The sequence below is a fragment of the Anser anser genome (assembly GCF_964211835.1).
Source record: "Anser anser genome assembly, chromosome: 3".
Classification (NCBI taxonomy): Eukaryota; Metazoa; Chordata; class Aves; order Anseriformes; family Anatidae; genus Anser; species Anser anser.
The window spans coordinates 19131637-19152677 of NC_139722.1; the positions used below are offsets into that span (position 1 = coordinate 19131637).

The 21041-nt window shown below is 43.5% G+C and overlaps 2 protein-coding genes across 4 annotated transcripts in view; both read right to left on the reverse strand.

Annotated features, from left to right (window-relative positions):
• The window catches only part of COLEC11 (collectin subfamily member 11), a 46290-nt gene extending 34373 nt beyond the window's left edge, over positions 1–11917 (reverse strand). For 2 of the 3 annotated variants that reach the window (XM_083829551.1, XM_083829549.1), the window contains exon 1: positions 5255–6054. The gene's annotated coding sequence lies outside the window, so the exon portion shown is untranslated. The other variant, XM_083829550.1, reaches the window with a different exon arrangement.
• A 565-nt stretch (positions 11918–12482) lies between these two features.
• Positions 12483–19550, reverse strand: RPS7 (ribosomal protein S7). Its single transcript, XM_083829552.1, has 7 exons — positions 19480–19550; positions 18804–18885; positions 18393–18464; positions 16775–16918; positions 15163–15227; positions 13195–13345; positions 12483–12599 (listed from the first exon to the last, which is right to left on the reverse strand). Exons 2-7 carry the CDS (start codon positions 18876–18878, stop codon positions 12522–12524), a joined length of 585 nt encoding a protein of 194 aa, XP_083685678.1. The 5' UTR covers positions 18879–18885; positions 19480–19550; the 3' UTR covers positions 12483–12521.
• Between the last annotated feature and the right edge of the window lie 1491 nt (positions 19551–21041).

Below are 21041 nucleotides of genomic sequence, written 5' to 3' on the forward strand. Positions count from 1 at the left end.
TACAGCTTGTAACACAGCTCTTGCTATGGTCATCCATCTCTCAATTGGTTTTGAATTGTGAGTGCACTGCACAACTAGAGAAACAGTGCAAATGTGTCTGTGGATGCTGCTGAGAGCACACACGAGCAGTGCTTCTCTTGCTCTACCAAGAGTTCCCAGCATCTGTTTCCCTAAGATTTCTTGTCCCTGGCTCCACTAACCAGTTAGCCATCAGGGATCTGGTTTCTCATCGACACCCCTCTGAGACATTATTCTTTTCCTGTGAAATAAGGTATCTTTTTGTTGCTTCCTGTGCTAAGTTTTCAATAATTTCTAGTCTGGTCTGGTGTTTGTATTTTGACTAGTCATAATTACCATGCCATCCAACACTGCCAGTTCATTCACATCATATATAGTTGGGTATGGGTTTTTTTTGAAAGACTTTTGTTTTAAATGCCAAACAACAGGTGATCTATTATAGATGTCTCTGATGACAATCATAAAGTCTAACATATATTATATAATGTCCTTGCTACAGCTTTCACACTTTCTTGTCTCTACTTAATTCTCGTACACCAAAGACTATAGATTACATCGGAGTTATTTGAAGAAAGATATGCTTGTGAATCCTTTTAAAATGGATGTGAGTTATTTCTGTGCCTTCTTTAGTGAAGGTGAATGATTTATGAACACTTCAGTCTTTCTTCATGATGCTTTCTTTATCAAGAGAAGTACTACTTCACACAAGCTTTGCTGTTCAGCCCTTGCAGCATGGACAACACTGGCAGACTGTCCCCAGCATTCAGACCAGATGGAGACCAAATCAGCTCATGATCCATGGTCTCTTGGAGGCCCATGGACTATATCTAAGGGGTCCACTAGAGAATTAAATGCGTGACTTTTATCAGCAAGTTCCAATACATGCTAAAATCACCACCACCCTCACCACAGAACAATTTAGAGGGACCTGCAACTAAACCTGAAAATAACTGAACAAATTAAACTGAACATCTTAGAGAGCTATCAATAGGATTTCTTATTACCTGTGCTTATTATCACACAATTAGTGAATCATACTAACAGCATCAAAAGTTACAGTGAGCCATAAAATCTCAGTTGGAAAAGACCTTCAAGATCATCAAGTCCAACCATCAACCTGACCTACTGAGTCCTAAGAATAAGCCATGTCGCTTAGTGCTATATCCAGAGGTCTCTTAAATACCTCCAGGGATAGGGACTCAATCACTCCCCCGGGCAGCCTGTTCCAATGCTTGACCACACTCTCTGTGAATAAGCTCTTCCTCATGTTCAATCTAAACCTTCTCTGGAGCAACTTGAGTCAGTCTCCTTGCATCCATGCTTAAAACCAGACCAATAAAGATAGATAACTGGAACCTAAGCACAACTATGGACAGCGTTATTCTTCAATGCCCCCCCCCCACAAAGAGCAGCCAAGAACTGAAGTAGTTACCCTTTCCATTCTCCATCCTTTAGCCCCATTCTTCATTAAAAAAAAAAAAAAAAGAGAGAGACTGACCTGCTTAACTCAGTTGCAACACTACCACTGGATCCACATCTGTGGCCTCTTCCCAAGTTCAACCAAATCACCCCAAACCCCATTCTCCAAACAGTTCTGTCATAAGAGGATGCACCTGTGTTTTTTTCAGGTTGGTGACAAGGGCACTGTTCCAGCAGATAGGAGATGGGCACTGAAGCAGTGGAATGAACTAGATGCAGATCCCCACTCCTGGCCAGTAGATTCCACAGAAGCTGGGTGGCAGCGCTCAGCTTTTCAAGAACTATATTCAGCCAGTTTCTGAAGTCTCTGTGCCAGAAGGACAACAGGCCACACACCTTCAAAATGTTTCAGCTTCTGGAGCCCAAGTTCTCACAGGCACTTGGCACTACGGACAGCACATTTGTCCATTCCCACATCCAGTGGCAGGAATTCTGGAGCAACTCTCACAAGTGTTTTCCTGCTGGCTGCGGTGAGTCACTTTCTTCAGCACTTCACTCTCCTCCTTTCACTCTGTAGAGCACTTCAGCACATGAACACTGTGGGTTCTTGGGCTGCAGCCAGGTGCCTCACCTGCAGCTTTGGAAATAGTTTGTCCATGCCCATATTTTACTCAGGTGATTTATTCAGTGTAGGAAGAAACCGATGTAATAATACCTCAAACTTCTCACCATCTGCCTTACTACTCTGTTCTGGTCTCTAGAATGCCTTCATAGAATGGCCTGGGTTGGAAGGGACCTCAGGGATCACCTAGTTCCAACCCCCTGCCATGGGCAGAGACGCCACCCACTAGATCAGGTTGCTCAAGGCCTCATCTAACCTGGTCTTGAACACCTCCAGGAATGGGGCATCCACAGCTTCTCTGGGCAACCTGTTCCAGTGCCTCACCACCCTCTGAGTGAAAAACTTTCTTCTGACCTCTAATCTTAAAACCGTTCCCCTTTGTCCTATCATTATCTACCCAAGTAAAGAGTCCTTCTCCATCCTTTTTATAAGACTCCTTGAAGTACTGAAAGGCTGCGATGAGGTCACCTCAGAGCTTTCTCTTTTGTAATCTGAACGGTCACAGCTCTTTCAGCCTTTCTTCATAGGAGAGCTGCTCCAGCCCCTTGATCATCTTCGTGGGCCTTCTCTGGACCCACTCTAACAGCTCCGCATCTTCTTGTGCTGGGGACCCCAGACCTGGATGCAGCACTCCAGGTGGGGCCTCAGCAGGGCTGAGCAGAGGGGGACAATCACCTCCCTCGAGGTGATGCCATATGGACATCCTAATCGGTTTCCTGGTGCAGTTCGGAGGAAGCATCATCCAAATAGTCACAACAGATAAGAATCCTTGGATCCTAATAAGCAAGTAAGAGACTGGTCCAGCAATGAAGAACTCGAGCAGCTTCAGTTCTCTTCTTGCCTTCAGACATCTTAAGCACCTAAGGGCATGTCATCCAGGCCAAGATTTGTTTGAACAGGCATTTAGACGGGTGAGACAAGACCTCGCTGGATTTTAAGAACCACCACTTCCAAAAGCCTCGGGCTCCTAGGAGGTTGTTTTCCTCTCGACTCCTTCACAGTTTACCTCGTTCCCAAAATCCCGTCATACCGTGTATTTGCAGCTTGCAGTTCCAAGTATATAAAATGGAACACTTCTGGCACAAAAGTTGGCAGAAACACCAATAAAGTTTCAGAAGCATTTTTAAATGCTTTCTCCCTTGTATGGGCTTTTGTGCTGATGGAAACAACAGAAGGGTTTTGAGCCTCCTGCTGACACACCTAACCCTCCCGACAGGTCACGCTTTCAAGGCCCACAGCAAACTGGGTGGTATGGGGCTCACACACAAACTAGAGCAAGGCATTCAAGCTTTAAACTAGCTGTCAATTATCTACTAGCAATCGGAGGGGCTTTTCCTACACCTCATTCCTTACCAGCCTCTTTCACTGGAGCGCACTTCCCAAAATACAGCACAGCGCTGCTTGCATCAAGGGAAATCGCACAGAGTCCCTGGGCACAGGGCCTTACGGGAAGCATGGTTCAGCCGGGAAGTCCAGCCAGTAGTGAAATGCAGTGCAAAGCACAAACTACAGTTCCCAGGAGACACTGTGAGTATATTTTTGGCTAAATTCTTCTGGTTTTCAGCCAAAATACTTTGACAAAAGAACTAAACTACCCTGGAAAGCTGACACTTCTTAAAAAAAAAAAAAAGAGCTGCTTTGTCAAGGGCCTTCCCACTTCAAAATGATTCTCAATTGAGATTTTTTGGGTAGCCCTGAAGCTGACTAAATGGAGCTTTTGAAATAGAGTAAAATCATTCAAAAGTAATCAGAGAAACAGCATTCATCATCATGATGCACAATTTATAAGTTACTGTGCAATTCTCCACTGACTGTAGGAATATGCCATGTTTTAAATGCCTTTTTGACTATGAATTTAAGTCACATATTCTTTCCTGTATTAATTTCATTTTAAAGAATGCATGCAAGAATTTTGTGAAAGACAGTCCTAACAATTTTAAGAAGAGTCAGCTTGGAAGTGTTACTTATTTACAATATCTACATACCTTATTTATGTTGCAACAATCAGCAGAAACAGTAAAAAGTATTATGGATATGTCTAACAAGTTGTCACAGACAAAGACATCCTAACGTCATTCTCATGAGTGAGAACTTTAAATCAGCGTTTGTTTCATATTCTTCAGTCACTATAATGCCTTAAAATATCATGATTCTGCCTTAAATGATCATATAAACATGAAATGTCCAAAAATGTGAGATCACATTTTCAAAAACAGAATCATAGGACAATAGTTTCCTAATGTATCCCTAAAATCTTTCACTACCCAAATATAAAAGCTGTAGTATTTCCAGCCAAGAGTCTCTGTTTCACTGTATGGCAAGTGAAGCTGTGTATTTCAGTTTTCCAAAGTCACTTGATTTTGTCAGAAAAGAATCCCCCTCCTGAATTTCTCTAGTTCAGCACAAGTATGTATGCACAGAGGTCAGAATGGAAATTTTTAATTCCTTTTATGAATCCTAAGTTTTCTCATCCCATAACTGAAAAGCAGGCATGTGGCCTTCTGGTTACTGAACTGTGGCTTACTCTCATCGTCCAGCTCATTTAGATCGTTTTCTGTCTTTACACATCCCTAATTTTCATTAGACAGCCCTGTATACTACTGCTACCAACTTGATTTAGTTTTAACTAAGCTTACTCTTAATTACCCACTGGTGTAATTCTAGCCCTTACTGGATCCGCTGTCATCTGCTTCACTTCTGCAACGTCAGTCTTTATTCTCTGCCTTCCAGCTGTATTAAAAGCTCACTTTGTAAAGTAGAAAATAGCCAGCCACTTAGGAATAGAAGTATGGAGAAAAGTACTGAGCACTTCCAAAATTAAACTGAGATATCAGTCATGTATTACCAGGAATCATAACCCCTTAATAAGCTGCATTAATTTTCCATTGCATGAAAAATTAAAATACCACTTCATCCTTTGTTGCTCAAAGAAAGGAATGAGCTCCTTCAATGCCATTTGAACATTTTATATACAAATCTCACACTGACCAGGAATTCTGCGATCTAACCCACATGGGTGCCTCAGACAGAAAGGTCCCACATTATCTGCTAGAACAGAGCAAGCTGTTATTCCCCTTACCTTCCCCTACTATGCAGCCATTGCCAATCATTTTGCTGCTTACAAGACAGCCCCCTAACAAACATCCAAGCTTTTTTCCTGTGTTTCTAGAGAGCGAAAGCATAAAAGCCTCTTACCTTATGGTTGCTGAGAAAATGGGAACTGCAGAACACTCTGTGCCTGCAGGGACACTGCACAGATGAACCTCATTGCTGCTGTTTACAGAAGTCTGACAGTTTTTAATTTGAAAAGAGGTTGTCTTTTGCTTTTCGACAGTTCAACAAATCAGACAACACAGTTGCAAGTGTTATCTGTAAACAGCTTCCTGTTTGAAATAGATCAGCTGTCCTGTAGGACAATAATTAGGAAAGAAGTGTGGGAAAGCTGAAGAGGTCCATGATGTAAGCTTTTTATTTTGGGAATGTACTTTTTTGGGAATGCACTCTTACTCTCCCCTCCTCCTCTCTAGCAGAGAACCCCTTTTTAACCATTTAGATCTATTCAGCTCTAAGTTATGCATACAACTGCCCTAGGACAGCACTTTCCTTGCTTTGCTTCATTTCTAACAACTGATATGACAACACAGAGAGTGCAGCAGTGAATATGACCGAGTTATGTGACTAATTAACACACTTTCCCTAGTGAAACTCTCCCCACTCCTGCTGTTAGCTGTAGCATTCTTGACTTACTGAGTGGAAACATGCAAGTATTTCAGAGCTGAGTCTCAATTCTCCACAACAATGCTATTATCCACATGACAGGCTTAAAAATTTAAAAAAAAACACCTTTGACATCACTTTGTGACAGTGAGAAAGAAAAAAAGAGATACAGAAATCCTTAAGTATCCTTTCACACCCCTGAAATGTGAAAAGAATCACCAAAAAGCTTTTGGACTGTGAGACAAGAGAAAGCTGTGATAGGAGCACGTGCTCACTTCACTGACCTTCTGATTTGCTCTCGTACAGCTGTATGTCCTCTCCATCGAGGGTTTCATGCTCTGGTCAGGGCTGTGATATGCACTGATAGACTGCTCCCACCCTGCTCACAACTGGCAGCATCGTCTTTTCCTGAGAAGCCCCCTCCATGCACTCCTCTCCTGGCCCTGGGGCATGCAACCTCCTTCCCCACCACAGCCCCGACTTGAGGCTTCACCACTCCACACCTGAGCGTTTCACACACGAAGGAAGGGTGCTGTTGGCAGAGCTATCCCCCTCTCTTCTGGAGGAGGGAATTTGTTCAGCCAGCACATCCCCTCCTCTGGGGAGGCTGCAAAACAGGCAGTAAGGGGAAAATAAAAAACTGGCACCGCAGATTCCACAGCAGTGCAGAGGTAGCAGTGCCTTGCATTCAGAAACCACCTTTACAAGGGTTGAACTTCTCCTACACCACCCCATTCTCAAGCTGGGCTGGAACCCAGCTAACTCTCCTCCATCACTACCAGCTTCTGTGTTTCAACACCCACCAGGTGGTCACAAGAAGTTAAGAACTGATGCTCACTTTCAGATTACATCAGTAAAGACAAAAATGTAAAATGTAACAGGGTAAGCACCCCACAACTCCAACTTGATAGCTGTTTTATGCATACAAGCTGCATTAGTTCAGAGGGAGCAGAAGGCAATTAGGAGGATTGGGCCCTCGCAGCACTCTGTTGGCAGCAACTTGCTATGAGAAACGTTTGATGTAAAGAATGCAGCCAAGTGACTGCAGTCCAAGCCTTTGAAGATCATATTACGATGGCAAAGGCAACGTCCATTTACATACATATCTGCTCTCCCTATATAAACAGGCAAATAACTTTGAGGCCAGAGATGGAATTCAAGGGAGAAAGAGCCATATCAGGGAAAGCCGAAAAGGTATTATTAAACACTGGGCAAACAGAAGTGAAGAATAAATGTAAGTGTCCAGAGTTCAAAAGGGAATGCCAAACACAATAGATGCAATAGAACTGTTTTCTCTAGAAAAGGAGAAAACAAATATATGGCTTTAAGTATATGGCTTTGTTTCACCTCTGAGGAAAAAAAAAGGGCATACTCCCCTTACAGCTGGACATGAGCATCCTTCCTTCACCCACCCAGACAGCTGACCCGAGGCTGTACAGCCACGCTAGCACATCGCTGGAACCAGACTATGGGCAACCTGGGGCACTAAGACACAGACTGCACTGGAGCAGCTCAAGAATTCACCTCCCCAGCTTCACCACCTAGCCCTGTCCCCGTCCACAGCTGGGGCAACCAAGTTACTGTAGGGCAGCTGTTCAACCCCAGCAGGTCGCAGTTGCTGTGGGCTATGGAGCTAACTTTTCTTCATGTTAATATGCCAGTCTGAAAGCTGTAGCTGTTCAAGAAATGGTTCACAGGTCTTTCAGCCACCCTTGCAGTGGCAGAGCCACCCTCTGCAGAATGCAGAGGGACAACCTTCAGAGGCCATGGTATACAAGACGACAGTGATTTAGATTAGCTATCATGGTTGATCCACAACCAGACATCCACCCAGCCTTTAAGCTCAGGTTAAACACCAACTACGTAGAAGAGTTGGACTGAAATAGTTAAAAAAAAAAACCACACAAACCAAAATCAAATAGTTTGTTTTTTAAAAAAACAAAAATCACCTTTCAATAATCATTTTCACAGCCTTCAGACAAATTCTTGTACTCTCTCCAGAGAGAACTGGCATTATCTCCATCTGTAAGAGGATTAAATATAATGCTCATTTTAAAATACTACCTATTTTAAAATGTTGTTTTGAAAAGATGACAAAGCCCTAAAATTCTCCCCTCGGTTTGGTGAGGCACCCAGTGGTGTCAAAGGATCACAGAATGGTTGGAAGGATCATCTGGAGATCATCTGGACCAACCCCTGCTCAAGCAAGGCAAACAACAATCTGGATCAGATTTTCTTAAGGGATGAAAACTGCCAATACCCAAGCTCTTTAAGTCAAAATGTGAGCTCAATTGCCGGAGCTCAGCTTATTACAGGTTGTGTCACAAATACTGCTCTACTTCTTCAAAGCCAGGGCTGCCTTGCTAACCAGCCCTTGGTAAGCCTCCCAGGGCAAACTCCTGAAAAAGGCAAGGAGATGCAGCAGGTCCACAACTTCCCAATGGCAAGCTGAGTGCATTCCCTCCTTCGCTCCTGTGACAACCAAAAAACACATCCCCTTCCCTCTGGCTTCAACTAACAGTAACCATTTAGGCAAGAAAATAGGAACCAGTTTTATTAAGTATCAAAATACATCTAGGGAAAAACAGGAGCCTGTAGAGCTGCCTGGCCCGTGAACATCCCCATACGTACCTCATCCCATTAATGCAGCCCCATAGGGTGGACACCACCCCTTCAGTCTGATGGACAGAGCAACAGAAGAAACTATGCTTAGCACCTTGTCTGTACAACACATTAGATGTGTGGTGGGAAAGTTCAGCATGGAAACAGCAATGCAAGTTTTAACTTTTACTACACTGTAAAAAAACTAGCCTTCAACTTCTTTAGTGTTGCTGCACCAACATTATTTGCACAAAGTTTCTGAGCAACATTCACTGCAGCAGTAGTAAGAAATGAGAACTGCCTTTTCTGTTATTTCTCATCTCTAAATTTGGTAAAATCTCTTCAATGCCTGGCTCCACTTCTATCTTTGCTGTTCCAGGGGCAGATCAAAACTGAATCAGACACATCAGCACAAAATCACGAAAACCATGGTGCTGCCCAGTAGCTATTAACTATTTAACAACATCTAACAGCAGAAACTCATTGATAAGGTTTATTTTCCTGAGAAATGGCAAGAAGGAACCTGTGGGTAGACGAGGAGATACCTAAACTTGCAAGCTGTAACAAATCCAACAAACTTTCTCCTCTTGATCACAAGAAGATCAATTACACATAATTCCTGCAGGGAACAGAGCACTAGTACAAAGAAATGCTCCAGTGTCACTTCTTTCTCTCGCTCTCAGCGAGCGCAGGTTTTTCCACACGTGTGCTCTAAAGGCAGGCAATAAGCACACCAAAGCCACCTGCTTACAAAGGGGTCAGCCGTTTGCACTGATCAATGCTGCAGTCAAGCCTGTATGGAGGAAAGAGACTCATGCTCCCTTAGCCTAGCCTTAAGGCTTCTTTTTCTGGGACCACATGACTTCCCATAATCGATATTTTGTCTGCCATTCTGATACAGCTGTAGAGACCTACAAAGCCCATACCACAGAAGATGAAAAACAGTTTAAGTTTTAAAGGTTTGGGTTTTTTTTTTTGTTTTTGTTTGGTTTTGGCATCACACTGGCTTTTAGACTAGGCAAACTCAGGCTTCCTACTTCAACTTAGGAAAAGGGAAGGCACAGGAAACAGATTATTTCAGTCCATAACAGAGGAGCCATGGCGTGTCCTTTAACACTACTTGATATAAGGATCACTCTATTAAAACTTGCCAAATGCTTCTATTTATAATCAAGGGGGGCTTATCAGACATGATCTAATCATGCCTCCAATTAAACACATTAGTACAAGACAGGTCAAGCACTTCAAGCAACTTGTCAAACCAGACCTGTAACACGTCCATGAACCAGTCCTAGTGGAAATCAGCGGGGAGCAGCTTTCCTCACAGACAAAAATATTTGAAGACATTTGTGAGAAGACTTACGTGGAAGCCATATGGCAAGCTCTCGTATCAGGTGCAAGCCTCGAGAGCACCTAACAGCGTAACGCCCTTGTTCCTCATTTTGTTTGACTGGGCCATGACAGGCAAGAATCCATTTTTCTGTGCTCAGTAGGTGATCTGTCTCTCCACATTGACACTACCCACGTACTATTGCTGCACAGGTCTTGCTACAGAATAATGCCTCATCACTTTCTCACAAAAACCAGACCACAAGCTCCCAAGGAATCACGCTTTCAGAGTTCCTCTGTGACAGTGCACGAAAGGTATAGGGAAAGTTGAGCATCATCTCATATGGGCGCTCCTTTAGGTTAAGGTAACATTTGACACCAGTATTCCAGCAGCCTCATTAGTACTTGACCAGATGGCATCAAGTGACTTTCCAGATTGCAGGCATTCATTTGACATGCTTGTCAAGGGAGAGAGGGAGTTTTGTGACTCTATCACTGACACTAACACGCACGGGAGCCCGTGCATAAAGGTAAAACTATGACAGAAGTCTTTTGCAGAGCACATGGCCTGGTATTTTTACGTTACACAAACTCACCTCTACTCATAGCTTAGTTTTTGTAAGAACCATAAATAGTTTTAAGTGTTACCCTTTCATAGAACTTGCTTATAGAGTCATCATGGGCTTTTGCATTTCATTTAGTTCAAAGGGCTTACAGCAAAAGCCAAGAAAAAAAATTGTATAGCCAGCTGGCAATGCCTGGCAACATTTGCCACCTTCATATTCAGTTTACTTGATTCCCTTCAAATCCCCAGCGCGTCAAAACTGGAACTGCTACTGACATTTTTGTTACTAAGAGATCAAACCTGAGTTATATTTCACCATGAAAGAAGAAATACTGTCTACTGAAGCCTGCTGTCTGAGCATCACCTCTACTTGCAGATGTTACTTGGCCCCAGTAGACTCACCAACCTCTAATTAAATGTAGTTAACATCTGGTAAGTCTCCAAACAGTCCCCTAACTGCTTCTTCCAACCCACAACAGCAAATATCTATTTGCACAGGCTACCATCTGTGACTGTTATAGCAGAAAGATTAGTAACATGTCTGACTTGAGACTAGATTTTTTACCCCTGCCATCGTCAACCTGCATAATGCCCATTATAGCAGCGAGAGACTGAATTCTCAAGTTCTATCACTCCTTCTGTTGTTAAGATCTTTGGGAATTACTCTGCCCACACACAGCCAGGATTCAGGGCTATACGCCAGAGACAGAAGTTTGAAAATGCAAGAGGAAAAGGTCTTAGACAAATTTCTCCAAAGACACAGCTTGTTTTTTCTGTGCAAAGTCAAGCCTTGTCCGCAAGTAACAGGAAATGAACTATTAGTTACAACAGGGTATGTGTATTTTCTTTGTTCTCTTTGCATTGTCTGCGCCAGAAGTAACAGCCCACTACTACCTGCCCTTTGCTACTAAACAGGCACAACTTAAAAAGCTTCACTGTTCCAATGCAAAAGCAATGTAGAACTTGTTTTAACCTTTTAGTTTTTTCACAGTTCAAGAAGAGATGCATCAACTGGGAAGCAAGCAAACCCACAATAAATGAGAAAAAGGAAGCAAAGGTACAAAGACCCTCAATAAGTGCACTTGTCTCCCATTTACTCCCAGGTAAAAAGACACAAGCTATTACGAGCTCCTGGTATATGGGGTTGTTACCTACTTAGCTCTCCATCTATTAGGCTGTCTCCATAATTAGGCACCTTTTATTGCATTAACCACTTCCTCCTAAGTAATAGGATAGTCTGTTCAGCAAGGTTAAGTACTAAATTCATATAAATTGCTCAGAACATTATAAATTGCTAAGTCCAAAGAGTCAAACTCCCCCCTGAGCTGGAAAAAAGTTACAACTTGCTGAAAATATTTCTAGATACACATACGGATTTTCAGTGTAGGGCTTTCAAAGCCTTTTGCTGCTATGATACAGCTATGCCTGCCCCATATGGCCACGGATGTATGGGAACTACAATAAAACACCATCTATAGATCGTAGATACCATTCCAGCAGTTGTTCTTTCACCCTGGCATATCTATCCCTGCTGTGGGTTATTAGTCATGGCCTGGCTACCCCAGATTACCCCAATATTAATTTACATATATAAACTGCTAATAGGTGGAAACAAAATCCATGACTTCCAAAAGCAAAACCAATGACTGTAGTTTGTGTACAGCAGGATAATCAATCTTGCAGAAATGAAAATGTCTTCCCATTTCGTTCTATTGAAGGTGAGAAGCTGCAATACCTGCTTTTAGGTAAGAGCTCATAATGTTCTACCACTCAGAGAGCAAAGACAGTTACCTCAGATTCAACCCATGCCTTCCCAAACCTACTTCCCCCAGAATTAAAACCCTTCTTTGGGTATGTCATTGCTCCATGTTTCAGAGGTCACAACACCTGCTATGTAGAATTCTTCTCGTGTCAGGAACGTGTGGGTCTCCAACTGAGCATCTTAGCACAAAAAACTCAGGAGTCCCACTGCTCTGTGCAATTCCCCACTTTCTCTCTAGGAGTCTCGACATGTTTCATTTTATTTTTCTAGGCCGATTCTTTTTGCAGACTCCAGACTCTTCTGTCCAGAGTCATGTTTTGACCGGAAAATGCTGGTGGCTAAGTACTTTGATACTGAAATGCCACTCATACAGAAAGTAGAGAAGTCTCATGAACCAGTTAATTCCCACCTAGCTTTACGGAATTGCAAATTTAAATGAAATTACTCTGTTATATGAACAATTGTTTTATTCAGCCATCTTTTGCGCTTTACAGCTGGAATTCTGGAAACTCAAACACCACATCTTTGCCTGTGAGCTTCTTGTAGACACCAGAAAATGTTTCCACCTGTGAAGACAGACAATCTTGTTTATATATACTGTACAGAAAAATAAAATCAATGTTAACACAGTTTAGGTATTATACTGTTTCCCACTGTATCTTCATATGAAACCAACTCTGAGGCTGATTCTTTTCTTCCAGAATAAGGTAAGTGAGCATTTACATAGAAAACAAGTGTTTTACAGAAAATATTTACAACCTCCCTTCATTTGCAAGCAGAGGAGACCCTTGCATCTATGTTTTCCTAAATGTGTCCCCACAAAAAAAAAGTGATCAAGGACTTAAGCAGATGTGCTTGGTACAGCCTGAAGTTCAAAACTAAGTGCTCTGTGCTAAAAACAAATAACCCCTCCCCCTCTTCCCATGAAGAAACCAATATAACTACTTTAGAGTCAGGAACGAGGTTCTGACAAGTTGAACTACAGCTTTAGTTCAAAATTCCTTTGCCTCATCTTTAGCATCTCATTCCAAAACCACCAGGAGCTTCTCCATTGTCACAAGCCAGAAAAGCTTTAGCCAGAAGTCTTTAGCTGAGAAGTTTTGTAAGTAATGCAGCAATGTCAGAATGCCACCCCATTCTGAATAATGTAAATTTGTTTACCTTGTGTTCAACATTATTCTGTTGTGCTTTGTCCAAATGGACTTTTATAAGTCTGCTGCCGTCCAGTTTTACGCGGATTCTCTTGCCCACAATTTCACTCGGGAAGACCAGATCTTCAAGAATGGCATCGTGCACTGCAGTAAGCGTACGGCTGAAATGCCACATTCGAATCATTAAAACACATCCTCAGTCTGCCAAATTCCCTAGTCTGCCAAATTCCCTAGTCTGCCAAATTCCCTAGTCTGCCAAATTCCCTAGTCTGCCAAATTCCCTAGTCTGCCAAATTCCCTAGTCTGCCAAGGCTTAAACATTCCCTAGCATGCTTTTGCTTAAAACTTCAGTGGTATATTTTTTTTTCTGTTTTGATCTTTTTGTGCATGGTGACTATTTCATACTCTTTCACAGATCATGGAGAAATAAAAGCTAAGTTCTACACTGCATGCACAAGTTTAGAGTGCATGACAAAAAATTAAAAAAAAATTCAGTAGCCAGGTTTTTACCTATTAGATCATATGTTGCTTTGCCCCAACAATCCCGAAACACTGTTTCTACACATTTAAGGAAGTTTTACATTGGAACTAAGTTGTCCCATCTGCGATTTTGCCAGACATTCACTGAAGGAGAAAGTAGGCAAGAATACGAACTACATATAATACAACATGCTTATAGGATAGCCAGTTTTGAAAACACTGGTTTCTTTATCTGCCTAAACCCAAACAGTTTAGGGTGTATTACAGGAAAAGTCTAGCTGGTAAGTTTAGCCTCTGCTTAGAAAACATGGACTACACTTGTGTTCTTGAACTTGCTCTTGAACTGTCAAAGACAGATAATAATCAGAAAAAGCCAGGTTACTTTGTGTATGAGTCTAGATGGCTAGTAAGATTCCCCACTTCCCGATCTGCAGTTTCAAGGCATTTCAATAACAAAGAAATGTTTCTGTAACTGCATTTCAAACTTCCATAAATTGAGATCGTGAAGACAGACCAACACCCACCATGTTTCTACGCTCTGCAATACACATGTCAATTTTACAACCCTACTAGTCTGACGTAGTGTCAGGCTGTGAAAGGGACAGTCCTGCACACTCTCTTTCCCTCCTGCTGAACACAGCAGTGCGCTGACCAGGTTCACAGATCCAACTCCTCCTGCCAGCCTGCAACACTAGCTATAATGTAACAGACCCGAAGTCTGGCAGGACTGCAGGTAGGTAAGTACTACAAAATTGCAACTTAAAAATCCATGCCTGAAAATCTCAAGAGACAATTTAGGTAGGACACTAGTACAGGGACTGCAAGAAGGACCAGGCTATGTATCATGAAGAGGACAAACTTTCAAGAAAGGAGCTACATTATGACACACTAAGATAGAGAACAGCATAAAAGAGGCTCTAACACAGTAGCATCCTGTATCTAGCATCATCTTAAAGACACTCAAGAAGCAGGAATGCCATTTAACACAAAGGACTACGTTACTGCTGTTAAAATCACACTCTGCAGAACTACTTGCACTTACGTCCCACCTCAACCACTCTCTCCCTCATTGCATCCCTTCAGTATCACAGCCCTGTCTTTTCCACATCTATCATGTAATGAGACTCTCCCCACGGTTTCAAAAAAAATCTTGTCAGCACATTGTGGAAAATGGAGACAGCTGGGAAGGTCACTTAAACCACTATTCTGGTCACTGTTCTTAAGTCACTATTGCTGGCTACAGACTGGCTACAGCTTTAATGGGAAATACAGACGAAAGTTCCCCCCCAAAATACAATGCACTGCTCAAAGACTGGCTATTTACTGCACCTTTTAGCAGTCAAATGGCAAACAGTACTTCAACACTGTTAAGCAGTAACATACGGAACAATACGATCATTTAAGTGACTTCTCCAAAAAAAAAAATCAACTAAATGTTACTTCAGTAAGCCTCCAAGTTACAAAAGTCTGTCATTCTGCATTAATGTAACTTGCTTACCTCCTGGGACGCTTCTGCTTGTTTTTTGTGCGGCTTTTTCTTGTTGGCTTGGGCAGAATCCTCCTCTGTTAATGGAGAAAAAAAACAAGGGAATGTCATTTCATAGTATGTAGTGTTTAGAACCAACTTAAACTACATGCTCTATAATTTATTTATTTTTTTTATTTTTTAGGAATGAGAGACATGAAACACCAAAAAATGGAGACTTAAGCATGCCCAAAGCTACTTGCTAAAATACTAGTATTGCTTTATTTCTCCTCTATCAATGAGAATTATTTCAGTACACTGAAAAATGAATATTTCATTACTCTCACACCCCCCCACATGTACAGCCAGGGTAGTTTATTACACCATATTAATATTCCAAACGGATTTGGGGCAAGAGAGATCTCAGCTTCTAGTGGACTGAGTTTACTCCCCTGCTTCAAACTAAAGGCTATCTCAATCCCACAAACAGCTAGGTAACAACTGAGACAGAAACACTGCTCTGAATTACGAGATCTACTACTCAATCCTGATCAACCCCTAACGTATTCTGTTCCAAGAACAGCATTTACAGATACTTATGACAGCTTAGATGATTAAGGCTTATTTTCTACTTCCATATCTGCAAATGTAGATGTTCTAACACCTTGAGTTTTACATGCAGCTGTAGCCATCTGCAGTACTTTCAACCAACACCTCAGAGCTTCTCCACAACTGTACACATAGGGTGGCACTATAATCCATATATCCAATCCAATCCTTGCATCACATTTAAAAACATTTCACCTTCAGCAGAACTGCACATATTCCCTTTTAAGATATGGATTGCTATACTGACAGGGAATTCTCTAGCACTGAGAATAAGCAAGCCAGAAGTACTTCATTACAAGCTTTTTTGTCCACAAAGACTCAGGGTAAGGTACTCTGGCTCTCTTAAAAGTATTTCAAAGAGAATTTTTGCTGAAGAGGTGCAGTCTAACAACTAGTTGTCCACCCTGTAGACATACCTCCAGAGTTTGTTTTCCCCCTTAGTACTGCCCACAGAGCCATCCATCACCTTTTTGTTGTTCACCTCCTTCTATAAACTCAGAACTGTGGTTAAGTCACTTGATTTAGGTCTTCCTTTCCTCTTCCATTAACTTGAATGGTAAGTGCATTTACATAATCTCAGCACTATGGCTACTCTTAATATTTGCTGTCTTTTACTTTCAAGCTTTGCTTCTCAAACTTCTGAAGGAGAAGGAGACCGGAACAGGAGTTACATCCTCCTCCAAAAAAACCTTCCCATCTCACCACCAAGTTCACATAGCCTTGGCTCCTAGCTGAAATCATTTTAGTTTACATCCACAGAAGGACATTCGCTGCATTTTCTACTGGTACAAAAACACGCATTGTATCACTGTTACCTTGAATGGACAAGACAAGCAGGGCAGCGGAACGCTGGAACAGGTTATCCAGGGAGGTTGTGGAATCTTGATCCTTGACTGTTTCAAAGACTCAGCTAGACAAAACCATGGCTGACCTGATCTAATGTTTGTAATAGTCCTGCTTCACGCATGAGGGTGGACTAAATGACCTCCAAGGATGGCTTCAAACTAAATTTTTTGTTATTCTAAAAGTGTTTTACCTGAGCAATGAACACCACATGCTTTCCACTGAATTTCTTCTCCAGCTCACGAACTAGCCGCACCTGAATCTTCTGGAAAGATTTCAGCTGAGGAACAGGTACGAAGATAATGATGGCTTTTCTGCCACCACCCACTTCTATTTCCTGAAACAGAAATAAAACGTTACCTAGGGGTTGAGAAGCAATGGTCAGTTTGATCATGAACCCTCTGAACACAGACATTTGGTAGCCTTGCTTACAACTTTGTAAAACAAGAGCATGAAATGCTTTCATGCATTTAAGCACGAGGATTAAACAGAAAAACCTGTCAGAGCATTTGTTATGCTGTAAATGAGTGCTGCAAAGTTCATTGTTTCAGCAAAGATTCTAGCTCCCTGAATCTTACCATCACACCTGAGATGTTACTAACATCCTGACACAAAGTTTCAAGAATTATTTGCCTCTAACAGATTCTAAACAAAGATTACAGTAATAACTCTTCTTTTTGAGTAGCTACTTCATGGCAGTGATATTCTGTCCACTATTTTCCAAGGCCTGCATTACTACTCAAAATTCTTTCACCTCCAAAAGTCAGGTTTACATCACACCAACACAGAATATTTTCTCCCAGTTGTTCAAAACCTAAGCTGCAGCAGCTTACAAGGCACTTCTCCCCTGAATCGAAACAGGGACACGCTCATTCTCCAACATAATTGTTTGTCATCAGCTGTGTTCCCACATGAGCTAACTAAGATGCACAAAATGTTTCTCCATAAGACTAAGTAGTTAAACTGAGTAAATAACAGACTTTAAGATACCTCATTGCAGAAGGTACATACTGATGTACTTCAGAAGCAAACCAGTTTTTCTGTAGGGCCCTGAGCTCCAGTAAAGTTAACACATATACCAAGCTGACTTCTGCATTCCCACATTCTTTAACTCAGCTCTAATCAGCTGTGCCTTTGTGCATGTGTGCATGTCACTGGGCTTGGGAAAGAACCAAAAATCAGCCTGTCTAGGTCTCTGGCTACAGCAATCAGCGTCAAAGTTCAACCCAGTCCCCTGGTCTGACAAATTCTAATAGCAATTTTCTTCTTGCTGTAAGAATTCAGTTGCCTCTTTAAACTAAGACTTAAAGAAAAAAAAAAAGAAAGCTAACCTACACAATCAAGCCAGCCTATTATACTGATCCACCTCTCATCTATCACTGGTTGCCTAAAACAGTATTTGTAACAAACTAACTTTACAAAGAGTATTACAGTTTATGTTCCTGACAAAGACTTTATAACATCTGCATTAGTGATAAACACAAAAACATTCAGATCTCAAGTCCAGTTTGCAGAGACAGAACGCAGAATTTACTATTAACACACTTACTTAAAGCACCAAACTGACATTTGAGTTTTTACAATGACTTTTCAGACCAATGCCTAAAAGAGAAGCTACTACAAAATCACATGCGTTAACAGCCAGTACCAGAAGATAAACCACAACAGCATACAGAAAGCCATCACAAGCTACATACAACTAAAGACACCATTCAACAGGTACGTTAACGTTTGCAAATATTAACAACACACAGAGCAAGCTACCAAGCAACTCCTCATGGAGATCTCTTCATGGAGAACATCTGGCCTACCTTAGCTGCCGTGATGTTCAACTCCCGCAGCTGAGCCTTTAAGTCAGAGTTCATTTCCAACTCCAGGAGAGCCTAGAGAAAAAGTTTCAGAAAAATCCATTATATGGGGTTCAAGTCATAAAGAAAAATAAACAAACAAAAAACCTTGAGAACAGAATCTGTCCAGTGGCAGAAATGAGCTACAAGTAACTTTTAAGCAAAGGTTTCGCTTCCTGTAAGTCACACTGACAGATACAACAAATTCAACTGGTGGGGAACACAGGCTGACTAGCATAGTTTCTACAGAAAATCAGGGAAGAGAAATACATTTAGGCAGCATCAGCCTCAAAGTTTACACTCTAGACAGCTGTCACAACACTGCCTCCACAACTTGTACTTGGTTAGCAAACAGCAGAAGGAAAACACACGTACCTGGGATATACCCGACTCAAATTCATCTGGCTTCTCGCCATTAGGCTTCACAATCTTTGCGCTAGAGCTGAACATGGCCTTTCTGCAATGCAAAACAACATCTCAGTCGCCACCGGCAACATGCCTTCTGCAACAAGCACAGCGTTACAGCAGATTTTGGCCGTTCGGCCGCACGCTCCGAAACGAAACCGAGGAGCACCTCACATCCACACGACCCCCGCCGCAAGAGAAGCCGACCGCGGCAAGGCGAGGAGCGGCTGGGGGGGCTGAGGAGCGAGGCCTCCGCTTACACCCTGGTGGTTACCGTGGCCCAGGAGCGGCGGGAGCCCCACGTGCGGCCAGGCAGTGCGCCCCTCACGGCCCCCAGGGCTCCGTGCATGACCCCGGAGCTCCGTGCTCGGCCCCGGCCCCCTCCTCGCGGCCCGGCGGCCTTCCCTCAGAGCACACCCGGGGAACGAGGGGGAGGAGAAGGAAGAGAAGGAGGACAACCTCCGGCGACTCCCTCCCCACAACTCCGGGCTCCCCGCGCCCATCGGGCCCCGGGTGGGCGCCAATCGGGGGTATCCCGGCCCCAGCGGGCCCGCGGGGCGGCCGGCTCGGCCCCCAGCGCCATATCGCGGCTGCAGAGGGGGAAATGGCGGCGGCGGCCAGGCCCGAGCGGGGCCCGGGCACCCACCTCGCTCAGCGCCGGCCTAGGAAGAGGGAGAGCTCTCGCGAGAGCAGCGCAAATCGCGGCCCGCTCCTACCGCTCCGCCCCGCCCACCCCGCCCTATGGTGAAGCCGAAGCCGGAAGAAGGGCAGAGGGAAGCCGCCGCGCGCGCAGGAGAGAGCGGAGGGTTTCCGCCCGGGTGACGCCGCAGAGGGCTCGCGGAGTGCTGGCACGGCGCGCGTGGATGACGGCAGAGACAGCGGCGGGGACGCGGGGAGCGGGCCGGGGCAAAGAGCGGAGGGAGGGGGGAGCGGCGGTGGCGGCGGCGCGCATGCGCAATGTGGGCGGCGGGCGCAGCCATCGCCTCTGCCTGCGGGGAGTGTGGTGTCCTCACCATTCCCTCACAGGCTTTCCTTTTTCCTTTTTCCTTTTTCCTTTTTCCTTTTTCCTTTTTCCTTTTTCCTTTTTCCTTTTTCCTTTTTCCTTTTTCCTTTTTCCTTTTTCCTTTTTCCTTTTTCCTTTTTCCTTTTTCCTTTTTCCTTTTTCCTTTTTCCTTTTTCCTTTTCTTTCTTTTTTTTTTTCCTTTTTTAGGAAGCGCCCCCCCTTCCACCCTGCCTTATCCCCATCATGTGCACCCCACTTCAGCCCACTTCCCCTTGGGTCTGGGGGGCGTGAGGCAGCCTCACTGCCCTGCTCCCCTCAGGGTTGTAGCCTCTGGTGATGAAACACGTTTTCTGTAAATGCAATTTTCTGTAAATTTTCTGTAAATTTCTGTAAAAATGAGGTCTGGGCCTGGGCAGCCTGGTACAGCAGCCAGTGAACACCAAAACCGTCGGCAAAATGTGCTGCCACCTCTTCTGGCACTCCCTCACCAACATAAAATGCCATATAAAAACCAGTAGCAGCTCCCTCACACACACAAAATACCATGTAAAAACTGGTAGCAGAAGCCACCAGCTTTAAAAACACAGCGTGATAGCAGATGATCTTTCTTTAATACAATTTCATCTCTCTGCATCCAATTTAATAGATCGAGTTCACCCCTGATGTTCAGCCCCCTCCTCGGCCCAGGGAGGATGTCCTTGCAGAACCCAGAGGCCCTGTGGCAGGGAGTTACTAAGTAGTCATTAGAACAGAAATAATTCATGCGTCGTCTGCTATGTTCAGGTGCTAACTCAAAATACGAGTCCTGGGCTCCACATACTTTCTCATAACTGGAAGCACTTTTTGTTATATATGGTGTTATAACAAAGGCAGCACTATTAACAATTCAGTTGCAAGCTGCTAAAATAGAATAGAATATCCTGAGTCAGAAGGTATCCACTAGGATCATCAAGTCCAACTCCTGGCTCCACACAGGACCACCCAAGAGTCAGACCCTATGTCTGAGGATGCTGTGCAAATGCTTCCTGAACTCCAGTAGTCTCAGTGCTGTGACCACTGCCCTGGGGAGCCTGTCCCAGTGCCCGACCACCCTCTGGGTGCAGAACCTTTCCCTAACACCCAGCCTGACCCTCCCCTGTCCCAGCTCCATGCCATTCCCTCGGGTCCTGTCGCTGTCCCCAGAGAGCAGAGCTCAGCGCCTGCCC

Coding starts and splice junctions, on each gene's coding strand:
- RPS7 (XM_083829552.1), bottom strand. CDS start 18,878: ATGTTCAGCTCTAGCGCAAAGATTGTGAAGCCTAATGGCGAGAAGCCA. Junction 16,919..18,392: donor TGAACATCACGGCAGCTAAG/GTAGGCCAGATG, acceptor TTTCTGTTTCAG/GAAATAGAAGTGGGTGGTGG. Junction 12,600..13,194: donor AGAATAATGTTGAACACAAG/GTAAACAAATTT, acceptor CTGTCTTCACAG/GTGGAAACATTTTCTGGTGT.